At 35.5% G+C, this 14,538-nt stretch overlaps 1 protein-coding gene across 4 annotated transcripts in view; it reads right to left on the bottom strand.

Annotated features, from left to right (window-relative positions):
- The window catches only part of LOC106877781 (uncharacterized), a 234,168-nt gene that overhangs the window by 86,136 nt on the left and 133,494 nt on the right, over positions 1-14,538 (bottom strand). For all 4 annotated transcript variants that reach the window (XM_052967253.1, XM_052967252.1, XM_052967255.1 and 1 more), the window contains 3 exons: positions 10,770-10,914; positions 9,667-9,754; positions 2,246-2,352 (listed from right to left, as the gene is read on the bottom strand). In XM_052967253.1, coding sequence (XP_052823213.1) covers positions 2,246-2,352; positions 9,667-9,754; positions 10,770-10,914 — 340 coding nt within the window. The remainder of the gene's footprint in view (positions 1-2,245; positions 2,353-9,666; positions 9,755-10,769; positions 10,915-14,538) is intronic.

Here is a 14,538-nt window from a genome sequence, read left to right as displayed (position 1 = left end):
TAACAAGAAGCAAAAGGATAGAATGAAACGTTAAGACCTTACTTCGTCGACCGCGGCGGAGTAAACGATCGCTCCAGATCAAAACATGTCTTCCTCGTAAGCTGTCTGTCTTCTGACTGCCCCCCCCCCACACGTGCTGACCTTCGACCGCGTGTATCCGACTTCCGGCCTGGCCCTTCCGGTCCAGCTTCACTTCCGTTTGCTTCATCTCTCTCCACCAACAACACATAGCTCATCACAGCCCATAACACCACATGGACTTTATTATTCTTCATTTCCAGCCAGAGTTCCATGTCTAAGACCTGTAGCCTATAATCAGGGTTCCATGCTAGGGTAGTCTGCTGTTACTTTAAATACTCTGGTGGATGGAGTTAGCTATTTGCTAGATGTTCTCCATAGTTCTAGTTTCTAGTTTATTGATACATGCATATTTATGTATCAATATACATATTTGTGTCTATGGATATGTATGTGTGTAGTTGAATGTGCCTCTATAGGTGCCTTTCAACTATCAATATAAGAGTGTATCTTTGCAGTAATGTATGTGTGTGTGTGTGTGTGTGTTTTACATGTATATATATATATATATATGCCTCTATAGGTATATATATATGTATGTTTCCCTGTTTGTACATTTATCTGTATGTGCATATCTTTTTATATTTTTATATTATGTATATGTATGCGTTTTGGTACATATTTAGTTATATATTGTGTTTATACTTGTGTATACATACATATGTTTAAGTTTGCACTAATGTTTATCTCTGTGTATGTAGATTAATGAGAACAAGAATATACAACTATGTGGGTGTGGTTGTGTATTTTATATTTTATTATTTTCAATTTCTTAGTATGTTAATGCATACAGAGAAGCTCTGGAGAAAGTGTAGTGAACAGAAATGTAAAAGAGCATGAGGGAGCAGTGGGTGAGTACAATGGAGATAGGGAGAAGGAGAAAAGCAGAATGTGAATGCTGTGAAAGCATTTTTGATGGTGAGACATTAGAGGGATCAAAAAAGGGAAGGCAGTAGAGAGAGGATAGGAAGAAATAGGATTAGGGGTAAACTATAGGCGAGTGCAGGGAAGGAAAGAAAGGCTGGAGAGTATCTTAGAGGTGTAAAGAAAGGTAAGCAGTGGGATAACAGCAAGAGAAAGTGTTGAGAGGCATTAGAGGTAATCTGGGAGAGAGAAAGAGTATGATGTAAGTGATGAAGAGCTGGGATAATGGAGGGGGCAGAGAGCTAAGATATCCAGGCTACACTGGAGAAGGCAAGCTACTGGATTTGGTTAAAAAGAGACAATGTGCAATGGCTAGAAGAATATTGATTGAACCAGTTGATTTAGCAAGTGAGGTCTCATCTTAATGAGTGGGGTGGTGCACAATAATGCTGTCCAGAGGAAGGCCCTGAAATGGCACATATTCTCTTCTGATAACCCTATAAGCCTGCTGGTATCTGGTATGGAGAGCTTTCAAGTGGTAGCACTTGTAACTGTAAGTTGTTTACATGGCTGTGTGGTAAGATGCTGGCTTCACAACCACATGGTTCTGGGTTCAGTCCCACTGCATGAAACATCAGGCAAGTGTCTTCTACTATAGCCTTGGGCCAACCAAAGCATTGTGAGTGGATTTGGTAGGCAGAAACTGAAAGAAGCCTGACATATGTAAGTATGTGTGTTTTTGTGTCTGTGTTTGTCCCCCACCACCAATTGACAACCAGTGTTGGTGTGTTTACATCTCTGTAACTTAGCGGTTCAGCAAAAGATACCAATACAATAAGTATCAGGCTTAAAAATAATAAGTACTGGAATTGATTCATTCGACTAAAAATTCTTCAAGGTGCTACCCCAGCATTGTCGCAGTCTAATGACTGAAACAAGTTAAAGATAAAACATATATGAAAGAACAATAACTTTTAAAATATGCATATACACCCATTACTTTTTTTTTTTTCTATCTTCAATCACATTGTTCACATAGATGCATTAATTTATGAAACATTGTAAGTTATAGTGCTGGCTCTGAATTCTATTGAAAATCTATAGAGTTCTTGACCCCTTAGTTTTAAGTTGTGTTTATGCATAGAACTTAGTACTCTGTGCAAGAAAGAATTAAGTATACTGGTGACAAAGTATCAGCTATCAAACTTTCAATCATTTGTTCAACACTTCACTGACTTGGTCAGCTGCAACATCATTGTATGTGTAGAAAATAAATATGAGTTGTAACATATGGTGTACTCACCCTCATAAACTGTTATATTGCATGAATTTTCATTGTACCACAAGAGTGTGAAGGAAATAATTCTATCGCTCCTTGAACTTACGATTTTTCTTTGACAGTAATTGAATCTGAAATTAGATAAATTTTTTGAGTAATACTCTAATTTTGGATAACACACAGCAATACTATAATTTTGTACCACACACAGCAATACTAACTGGGCACTTGGCCTATTGAAAATAGCAATGAAATCAGTCTCAAATCACACCTGTCTATTTTATAAAAAGACAGAATAATGTAGTTGTAAATATGCTGTATCTGGAAAAAGATGGGTATAATTACAACTTGAATGCCTTTCATCATAGGTTTGCTTTGGGGCTGAGCGACATCAACAATGAGAAATATTACATAGCAATAGGACATATTAATTAACTGCACACCATAATTCATACTAATTGATTAATTCCAAAAAGGATCCTGTAGTCATGCTCCAAAATAATTTAGAAGGTTTTAATCCCAAGGTAATATACGTAAGTTCAAAAACTGAAAGACAGGTCAAAGGAGCCTTTATACAAGTCATCTACTAGAAATAGCTCCTAAATTTCATTTAAATTACACCATCATCATAATGATGATGATCATCATCATCATTTAACGTGTGTTTTCCATGCTGGCATGGATTGGATGATTTGACAGAATTTGGTGAGCTGTAAGGTTGCATCATGCTCCATGTTCACAGTGTCTACTGGGTGCATTTCTCATGCCATAGCATTTGTGGGGTTACCAAGTAACTTGTGAAACAGGAAAGAACAAGAAAAGAGAAAACAGGGGAAAGGGAAATCCCCCTTTGATTAAATGGGGGAGTATTTGAGAGGGTGGAGAAGAGATTTTATGCTAGAATCAAGCAGAAGTGTCTAACTATGGAAAAGATACATTTATACCCTGCATTTATATAAAAGTAGGAAGTTGTACTAGCGGAAAAGGTAAGATGGTAGTAATGGGTTGTCAGAGCAAAACTCTCAGGAAACAAGAGATGATATGGGTAGTGGGTCAGAAGGGGATAATAACAGATGGTTAGATGTAGGGGTAGAGGTGAATATAGAGAATAATGAACAAGGGTGGAGGTGTGGCTTGATGGGAAATATCAGTATGGAAGAGAGAGATAGGAGTGGCTTAGGGATGATAGTTCAAAGGGTAGGAGATAATGAGCAAGGCATAGAAGGGGAAAGAGATATAGTAGAGGTACATCAGGGGTATCTAGTGAGTGGGCATGGTGGTGGACAAGTGAAGGTGCTATGAATGGTAGCAGATATGTGAGATGTTAAGCTTGACCGAAGGAGTGGCAAAGGGGAATAGAAGATAGGAGTAGCTGAAAATGAGAACAAAGAATGAAAGTGGAGGGAGGAAGTGAGACATTGGTAGTATAAACAATTAGGGGATGTAACTGTTGTATCACCAATTGTTATGATGGTACTTTTAAACTATAACCATGTAATACAATAAAATATATAACAAAGCAGGGTAACAACAACGTAACAATCCAACAAACTCTCCATGAATTATACACAAACCAACAAACAGTATTCCGACAAACTACCAAAACGACACCTTACAACTTCCTGTGATTAATGCCTATTGTGTCTCACTCAGACAGCTACTATTTGTAGTCATTTGGTCAGTCTATTCTTGTAGAGGGTGTTGTGACTCTTGCCACAACATCTCTCTTTTTGAGATTTCGACTTCTGTAGGAAATGAAATTTATTTTATTTTATTTTTATTATTTTTTTTCTTTCCAACACTTCTCCTTTTTTGAGATTTTGATTCCTTAGGGAATTCAATACCTTTTCTACTTAGGAATTATTTCTAAATGTTCAGTCTGTTTACGTTTTCTATTACTGCTCCTTCTAGGCTCAATTTCTTTTGGTTCTGGCACATCGAACATGTTGTAAAACACTTCCATTGGAATTTCCTTCCTTTCTTCCGTATGTCTAGTTTTTAATTGATTTAGGTGTCGTTTATGCTCTCATCACTATACCATCCTCCCAAACTTCTTTACCATTCTTATATATTTTGAAATGGACTTTGTTTCCCACATCAAAATGATTTGTTGAATTTTTTGTATTTTCTTTATACATTTTTTTCTTTGGCAACAATTTGTCAAAGATAGATTCTATCTTCCAAGCAAACATTAGCTCTGCATTCAACTTGCCTGAACTGGCATTTGGATAGGGTGTTATTCTGTACACCCTTAAGAACTGAGTTAGCACTTTGTCATTTAACTCATTCCTTACTTTTTTTTAGTGCTTGCTTAAAAGTGTCTATGAATCGTTCGGCTTGCCCATTTGATCTTGGGTGGTAGGGCGGGGTAAAAATGTACTTGATTGCATGCATTTTGCAGACATTTTTGAATTTGTATCCTGTAAATTGTGTTCCACTGTCCAATACTATGGTGTCCGGAACACTGTATCGAGCAAAAAAGTTCATGCAGGAACTTTATTATTGCCTTCAAGGTTGAATGACTTCACCTACATACTTCTGGCCACTTGGTAAAGCTATCAACAATGATTAAGTAGTACGTACCATTCACTGGTCCAGCATAATCTATATGTACCCTGGACCACAGACTACAAGTCTTAGGCCACGACTGGAATTTCACCGGTGGTGCCTTGGCTGCTAGTGCACAACCTCAACATGATTTCACCAAGTTTCAATGTCCCGGTCCATTGTTGGCCAAAATACATAACTCTTCATCAAAGCTTTCATTCTTGACATCTCTGGGTGTCCACTATGAAATTCATGTAATACACGTTTCTATAGTGCAGTTGGTACTACCACTCTTTGTATGTACATTAAAACATCGTCGCAGAGTGAAAAATGGTTTGCATTCATGTTTCTCTTTTGTTTATTTTTCAAGGTTTCCTTCAATTTCATGATGTATTTGTCCTCTGCTGATTTACTTTTTATATTTTGTACAGTCACTGGCAGCTCCTGAATGACATTACACAATGTTTTTAATTTCCTTCTCTGACTGTAATGCATATCTTCCAGTGATTCTGCATTCTTCGTGATTAGTCTAATTCTTAGAAAGAATGTACTCCATCTTAAAATCGTAATTCAACAATATCGTCACCCAATGCTGCAATATATTTGCAGTATGGGTAGGAATGCCTTTCTTTGACCCCAAAATTGATAATAACGGTCAGTGATCAGTTTGTAGTCTAAAACTTCTAATGTGCAAAAATCTGTAAAATTTCTTCATGGCAAAAATAATCACAAGAGCTTCTTTCTCTGTTTGGCTATAATTTTTCTCTGCCCCTATCAGAGAATGTGAGGCATGAACCACTGCCTTCATATTATCGTCTTTATATTTGTGTAACATTACTTTTACATGTACAAATTTCTCCTTTTTGGTGTCATTTTTACTTTTCATTGAGAAAACTTTAGAATTTTTTATGTTCGACCTTCCTAACTTTGCTCTGTAATGTGAGCTCTTGTGTCCTATTTTTTGGCAACTGTAACATTTCTGTGTTTTGAAAGGACAGTCCTTCCTGAAATATAGGCCTCCACATCCATAGCATGGGCTTGGTCCTAACATTCTTTTTTATTTATTCCTTCCCAGTCAACATGCCTGTACTTGTGAGAAATCCTTCGCTTCAATTTTTTTTATGTCCTGTCGCAAGTTTACCATTCTTTGACACTCCTCTGTAACTGTCTGCAGGGTTAAACTCTGGTCTGCTTGTTCAAGTTTTGTGAGAATTCTTGCACATATCTCCGCATCTTTGTTTGCCGTCAGCCCTTGTACAAAAATGCGGCACTTAAATATATCAGGAGTTAGTCCCTTTAGTTTAAACCTTTCACATATTCTGTTTACAGTCCCAGCATACGTGACAAAGTCTTCATTCTCTTTTTTAACTAGATTCCAACTTGCCCATCGAGTGTTAAATAGGGAACTCTTATCACTGAACATTTCTGATAGTGATTCAGCTGTTTCCTGGAAACAAATTTCACTAGTTTTTTGGGGTAGTATAAAATTACAATATTTTTCATGTTCTGACAGAGCTAATTTACATAATAATAGTTTTACTTTTTCCTCATCTGTTCATGACTTACAATCTTTCCTGAAGATCTCTTCATACCTTATGAATTATGCAACAAATGTTATACTCTTCTGGGTTATAACTGAATTCTGTTATAGAGTTCGATACGCTGTCTGGTGAAAACAAACTTATAGTATTTCTGGACTTTAGCATTAATTCCAGCAGCCACTGTTCGACTCTTGAGTACTGTTGTTTGACTCTTGGGTATTGTTGTTCAACTCTTGAGTACTGTTGTTCAACTCTTGGGTACTGCTGTTCGACTCTTGAGTACTGTTGTTTGACTCTTGAGTACTGTTGCTTGACTCTTTAAGTACTGTTGTTCAATTCTTGTTGCTGTGCTGTTGTAGTTGTTACTGCAACACCTGTTGCTGCTCTTGCTGTTGCTTTTGCAACTGTATTATAGAAGCTAATAGGTCTTCCATAGTTAACAACTTTATATCACAAAAATTTAACTGACCTGTGTGAACTCTGAATCCTCATTGCCAATATTGTTGTATCACCAATTGTTATGACGATACTTTTTACACTATAACCGTGTGGTGCAATAAAATATATAAAGCAGGGTAACAACAACGTAACAATCCAACAAACTCTCCATGAATTATACACGAACCAACAAACAATATTCCAACAAACTACCAAAACAACACCTTACGATTTCCTGCGATTAATGACTATTGTGTCTCACTTAGACTGCTACTATTTATAGTCATTTGGTCAGTCTATTCTTGCAGGGGGTGTCGTGACTCTTGCCACAACAGTAACATGTCAAGGAGGGGTGGTTGTGATATGGGGAATGCTTGACAAAGCAATATGACAAAAACAAGTTAACTCAGTTTCCATGTCTCAAGTTCACACACATGGAATTCAGTTCCTATGCAGTAAGTGTTCAATATGATACATAGATGACTACCTTAATTCAATACTGCCTTAGTTGTATATGCTGGATTTTTATTCAGCTGGGTGGCTATTTGCATCATCAGTGATTGTTTTATTCATGGTTTTCTATATTTGAGGTGACTAATTCTCATCCAAACATGTGGCTGCTGCAGGTATGCATCATTGAAAAGGCCCAAGAAAGGTTGAAATGCACTGAGTTTTCTCACTGGCTCTTGGTGGGATGATTTTTTGTCTCTCTTTGATATCTAGTGTATTTTTAACATAGCACATCCATATGAAATGTTATCTCCAGACAAATACAGCAGTAACTGGCCTATCAACATTATATATACATCAAATATGAAATATATATGGCTATCTTAATTTAATATTGCCTCAATTGCATATTTGAAGACACTTAATTATCACCTTTTAAAGTAGAAATAGAGCCAGCATTGAAAACTATGATGTTTTGTATACAAATACATTTATGTAAACAATGTGATCAAAGATGGAAAAATAGGTAATAGGTATATATGCTTATTCCAGGAGTTATTGCTCCTTCTTCAGCACCACATCCAACCCATTAACCATCCATGAATACATTACTTAAATAGCCACTAAATGTAGTGATGTAACATAATTATATATACCAATTTTGCATATTAAACACATTTCTGGTAACTGGTACATTCATAGTAATTGCTGGTAGGGACATCATATTTCATAATGCAACCATAATATACTACGAAGTGTATTAAATGCTTTTAAATCAATATTGTGTCTCACTTGTGTTGGTAGCATATTACTCTCTTTGAACCAATTAAAAAGTGTTTATTTCTTTCAGATACTTCATGTCAGATGAAATGCTGCCATATGTGCAGAACATAGTAATTCAGAAAGCGTCAATTTTGTAATTTTCGCAAAATCTTTTCTACTGAAAATTCATGTGAAATTGAAACACTGGAAGAAATATTTCAATTATATCAAAGAGAGAAAAACATTTTAAATGTTTGGTCACTATAAGGACACTGCAATTTATCCAACAAATTAAAAATGTTATTGATGATGATACTGGGAAATCAATAAAGGCCATTAACAAAGAACTTCTGGTGTTGGAATGGACTTTCAGAACTGTGATGCATGAGAACAATTCATACAAGTCATATGTACTGAGGAGAGGCTAATTTATGTCTGCAAAGACAGTAAAAACCATTTGATCTGTACCAAGCTTTTAGCTAACAAGGTTAAAAACCCTCATGAACATGGCATGCTTTGGTTCTCTTTTAATGAGAAAAGACCAAAAGTCTAATAGGAGAAATGACAGATGGTTATGGGCAGATCTTTCTGATGTTCCCTTAGTGATGTACACTAAGTTTTTAGCAATTGTGATAGTTTTAGAAGTAGTGTGTAATGAAGGTCATGTCATACCACCTCACATCTTTCCACAAAGTTTTAGAATTAATGCTGGATACTTTGAGGTGCAGGAGACAGTTATTAAGCTCTGGATGGATGAAGGCCATACATGTTTTGACAAGATGCTGTACCTTCTCAGAAAGCCCACGTAACCCAAGAATGGATGACAGAAAATATTTTTGTTCATGTAGCACCAAATTTGTGGCCTCCAAACTTGCCAGATTTAAATCTCATAGGCTATTATACTCGGAGCATTGTTGAAAAGGAGAATAATTGACATCCTTGTATTATCAGAGTTAACTGAAGGCTGTCATTTTCCAGGTGATGTCTGAAATAAATAAATAAAATTTCGAGCAGACATATCACTGGTTCCAGGCCCACACTGAAGTAGTGCATTTAGTTTTGCTAGATTAGAGTAATTTTATTAAATTACCAAATATGTCCTACAAATACATTTCATACTTTACACACACATCAAAAAGCAAAGGATCGAAGGTTCTTTCCAAGCCATAAGGCCATTTTTCTGGATTCTGTGGCATATATATTCCTTCTCTTGATGGGATGTCAGCCTATCACAGGATTATACATTTTTGCCAGCTGAGTGGACTGGAGCAATGTGGAAAAGAGTATTTTGTGTTAGAACACAATGCAGTGCCTGGTCCAGTAATCAAAACCACAGTCTTATGATCATGAGTGAAACACCCTAATCATTAAGCTACATACCTTCATATACACACACGCAATATATATATATATATATATATATATATATATATATATATATGACAATTATAACAAAGAAAATAGTTTTTAAAGATGCTCTCTGTTATGATTGTATTTTCAGCACACCTCAAGGCCACCTCAAGAACCAAATGCTACAATTTTACCTTTCAAAAATTTTACATTTCGAAATAACAATAGAATGTTTAATGGTACTGCTACTGTATATCAATTCATTACACAAGAACAGAACCAAAGATCATTAGAAAATGAGATTATATAACTTCATTTTTAGAGATTTAATAAACTTAAGTAGTGATTACTACTCACATTTTTGAATTTAGGAACGTTTTGTCACTTGGGAAAATAAATGCTGTGTTGAATGTATTATTTTGTGGTTGGACAATACATTGAGTATCTGTTGAAGAGAAGAGAATTTCAACAATGAATGAATACAAAAATCATGATTCAATTCTAGATGTAAAGTAGTAGGTTATGGTACATTTGTTGTAAATGAGCTAAGAGCTGATATTCTATAACATACATACATTGATTTTTACATTACTATGATCAAAGAGCAATTACAAATGGAATGATGGGATTTTATATCACTATCAAAATCACCAAAATCCAAAGATACATTTCATACTACTGTAGGATTACTTGATATTACTGCCAATTATTAAATTACACTTTAATCAAGAAAAATTATGCTGAGTTTCATAAGTTGAAGTATAATCTTTGCTTTATATTTTACAAAGTAGAAACTAGATTGCTAACTATAAAATAATTTCACAACGTTGTTATGTATCTAAGAACATTTCATGAATGATAGTGTTTTGAGAAAATATGGTGTATGGATTATCATCCATATTAAAAATATTGTAAATGGCTTACACCACTTGAATAAGAATATTTTTTTCCTGATGTTTATATTCTGGCTACATATAAATATAAAATGTATTTATATATGATGTTAAGTATTTGAAAATGAAATCTTCATATTTAACATTTTAGTCACTACTTAAGTCTCAAAATTCAGCTCCAGTTGTATAAACATGTTTTTTCTACTGCACTTGCTATCTTATTTAATGATACACACTAGATTATCCTGTGAGCTTAAAGGTAATGGGATGATAACAGAGTTTATAGGTGGAATGTGAAAGTGGTAGTGAAGATAGTTATGATGATGAATGCAGTAATTAAAATAACAGATGTTATGAACCAACACAGAAGTAATAACTTGTTAACAAGATATTATTGTTCCTTTCACATGAGATTTTAATCTTTTGATTTTTGTCAATGACGATGATAAAATATCAACATTGATGATGAAGATGATGATAATAAAGGTGAGGATGTTGTTGAAGATAATCAATATGACAATGAAAATGACCAAGATTATGATAAAAATTTCAAACCAATGAACATACAATTGTGATCAACAATAACCAAATCACAACTATTCTGGAAACCGACTCGATAAAGATTTGTGTGTCCAGAGTCCCATTTCACTGAGACCCATCCATTCAAGGTTCTGTGATCAATTATTGTTCCTAAGCTGCCAATACCACCATCCTAAAATGAAATAATAAATCTATCTTATAGTATCAATTTCATATGAATATCAAAGGGCCAATATATATATATATATATATGTATATATATATATATGTATATATAGAGAGAGAGAGAGAGTGAGAGGGGTTGGACAAAATAATGGAAACACCTTAAAATTTCAAACAAATTTATTTTAATATGGGGTAGGACCACCTTTGGCAGTAATTACAGCTTAAAAAGTTTGAATTGTTTCCAAAGGAATTTTTGTCCATTCTTCAGCTAAAACAGTCTCCAGATCTTGTAGTGATGATGATGGAGGATATAGACTCCTTACTTGTTTTTCTAAAATGCACCATAAATGTTCAATGATATTGAGATCTGGGGACTGTGGTGGCCATATAAGATGTTCAACTTCACTAGAGTGTTCCTTGTGCTATTCACACAACTTTAGCTGTGTGAATTGGTGCATTATCATCCTGAAAGATTGTGTTTCCCTCCAGAAACAGTTCCACAAACATAGGATGAATTTGATCAGATAAAATGCTTAAATAGTTTTGACTATTAATTCTGCCACGAAGGAAAACCATTGAATTTCCAAGATATAGCTTCTCCAGATCATTACAGATCCTCCTCCATATTTAACAGTTGGAAGAAGGCAGTCTGGGTCAAATGCTTCTTTTGACTGTCTCCACACGTATACTCAGCCAGTGATCAAAAATAAGGTAAAGGATGACTCGTCGAAAAAAATAACATTCTCCCACAGCTCTAGGGACCAATTCTGTAGTTTTTTACTCCACTCTAAATGCTTTGCGACGTTTGTTTTTGAAAGTAGTGGTTTTCTGATTGCAGCCCTCCCCTGAAATCCCACTATGTGCAGCTCCCAGCAAACAGTTCTGTGGAAACTGGGTTCTTGAGGTGGTCATTAAGCTCTGCAGTAATTTTGGGAGCTGTGCTTTTGTGATCCCTTCTAACAATTCGTGTAAGAGTTTGATGGTCCCTATCTAAATGTTTTGGTTTTCTTCCGGAGTTTTGTTTCAATGAGGAGGTTTCTCCCTTGTTCTCAAAGGCTGTCATTACTTTCAAGACTGTACTTCTTGACACACCAAACATTTTGGCTGTCTTCATTACGCTAGCACCTGCCATACGAGCACCAACAATTTGACCTCTTTGAAAGTCCAATAGATCTGTCATTTTAATGAATTTTAATTACCTTTTTCTGATGATATCTGAAAAGAAACAGCAATTTTAGCAAAACATATTAAGCAACACTAATAATAAATCAAAAAACATAAAAATAGACAAGCTTTTGATGGTCTTATAGATATTTCAAAATTATTATGCTATGATGCTAGGTGTTTCCATTATTTTGTCCAACCCCTGTATGCACACACACACACACACATGACTGAGAGTGTTAGAACACCTACACTGTTAGAAATAAGAAAGTGAAAGGCTCTGTTGCTGCTGTTAACGCACATAAAATTGTATGCATATATGCTACCAGCAGCTTTAGATGGCTGGAAAGTGGTGATTGTATTATCCCTTTATTATACGGTTTCAGCTTTAGGCCAAAGCATTGTCAGAAGGGTCAGTACAAATCACCAGTTTCTGGACAACCCAGCTGCAAGAATATAAGTTTACTCCATAAAAATTTATGGATGACTTAGCAAATCACTAAAGTGTATACAAATAATTAAATGAGGCAGCTAGTTAGCAGAGTTTCACCAAACAGGAAAACAATAAATATCACTAAATATGACTGAGGGTGTTAGAACACCTACACTGCTAGAAATAAGAGCTGAAGGGCTCTGTTGCTGCTGTCAATGCACATAAAATTGTATACATACATGATGGCAGTGGCCATAGATGACTGAAAAGTGGTGATCATGATATCCCTTTACTGTACAGTTTCAGCTTTAAGTCAAAGCATCGTCAAAAGGGTTGGCACAGATCTCCAGTTTCTGGACAACCCAGCTACAATCATATATGTTTATTCCATGAAAATTTATGGATGATTTAGCAAATTGCTAACATGTATATAATTAGATGAGACAGCTAGTTAGCAGAATTTATGACCACTGCCAGCATGTATGTATACAATATCATGTGAGTTGAAAGCAGCAATAGAGCCCTTCAGCTCTTATTTCTAGCAGTGTAGGTGTTCTAATACCCTCAGCCATATTTAATGACATTTATTGTTTTCCCTTTTGATGAAACTCTGCTGACCAGCTGCCTCATCTAATCATATATATATATATATATATATATATATATATATATATATATATTAATAATAGTTATAATGATAGAGATTGGTACATCCTCAAAATTTATTTCCTTTTATTTTACAATGTCATACAGTAAATTTTATGGTTATGATGACTTACACATGTTTCCACTGCACAAAGTATGGCCAGCTGTATATGCAGTTGGGCATAATTTTCTGTGCAGCTTTCTTCAGGGTCTTTCAACCAGCTTGGCTTGAAGTGAACTGAATTCAGTTAGTTGTTTATTGTTTATAAACAGCTAACACAGAAAATTATGCCTGATTGCATATGCAGCTGCCCATACTCTGTGCAGTGGAAAAGCATATAGGTCGTTATAACAATAAAAATATGCTGTATGACATCATAAGATAAAAGGAAATAAATTTTGAGGATGTATCAGTCTCCATATTCTCTATCATTATAACTATTGCTAAATACGGTAAAGCCAGTGCTCCTTGACTGGCTCTCGTGCCAGTGGCATGTAAAATGCACCATCCAAACGTGGTTGATGCCAGTGCCCCCTCACAGGCTCCTGTGCTGGTGGCACGTAAAAAGCACCATCCAAAAATGGTCGATGCCAGGTCTGCCTGATTGGCTCCTGTGCCGGTGGCACGTAAAAAGCACCACCCGAACATGGTCGATGTCAGTGCCCCCAATGGCTCCTGTGCTGGTGGCATGTAAAAAGGACTATTTGAATGTGATGCAAAGGCTGCCTGATCGATGCCAAAGCTGCCTGACTGACTCCCATGTCAGTGGCACATAAAAAGCACCCACTACACTCTCGGAGTGGTTGGCGTTAGGAAGGGCATCCAGCTGTAGAAACATTGTCAGATCAGAATGGAGCCTGGTGCATCCATTGGCTTTCCAGACCTCAGGCAAACTGTCCAACCCATGCCAGCAGGGAAAACAGACATTAAACGATGATAATAATGATGATGATGATGATGATGATGATGATGATGATGATAATGATGATAATGAATATACACTCAAGATAATATTGCCATCCAGTGAAGCAAACATGGAATTATCTATTGAAGGAATTTATAACTTGAGTGATAACTCCTAGTAGTCAAAGACATTAAATATGTTAAATACTAATTGATGCGGTTAACCATAACCTGGAACATGATTGAGAGCTATCATGATATCTGTCTGAATAATATATCCCTCTAAACACACATTTATATATACATTATATTGCAAAGGTTGATGGATGACTGAATTTCTATGATGTTGCTAGCAATCTGTGATTCAGTTTAGATATTTCACTTAATTTATGTGTCAATATCAGGCCAACTTACAGCAAAGAAATTAGTAATAAGGAAAGAGAGAGAGTATATATATATATATATATATATATATATATATATAT

This window comes from Octopus bimaculoides, chromosome 4 (assembly GCF_001194135.2).
Source record: "Octopus bimaculoides isolate UCB-OBI-ISO-001 chromosome 4, ASM119413v2, whole genome shotgun sequence".
Taxonomy (NCBI): domain Eukaryota; kingdom Metazoa; phylum Mollusca; class Cephalopoda; order Octopoda; family Octopodidae; genus Octopus; species Octopus bimaculoides.
This window is presented reverse-complemented; position numbering and strand designations above follow the sequence as displayed.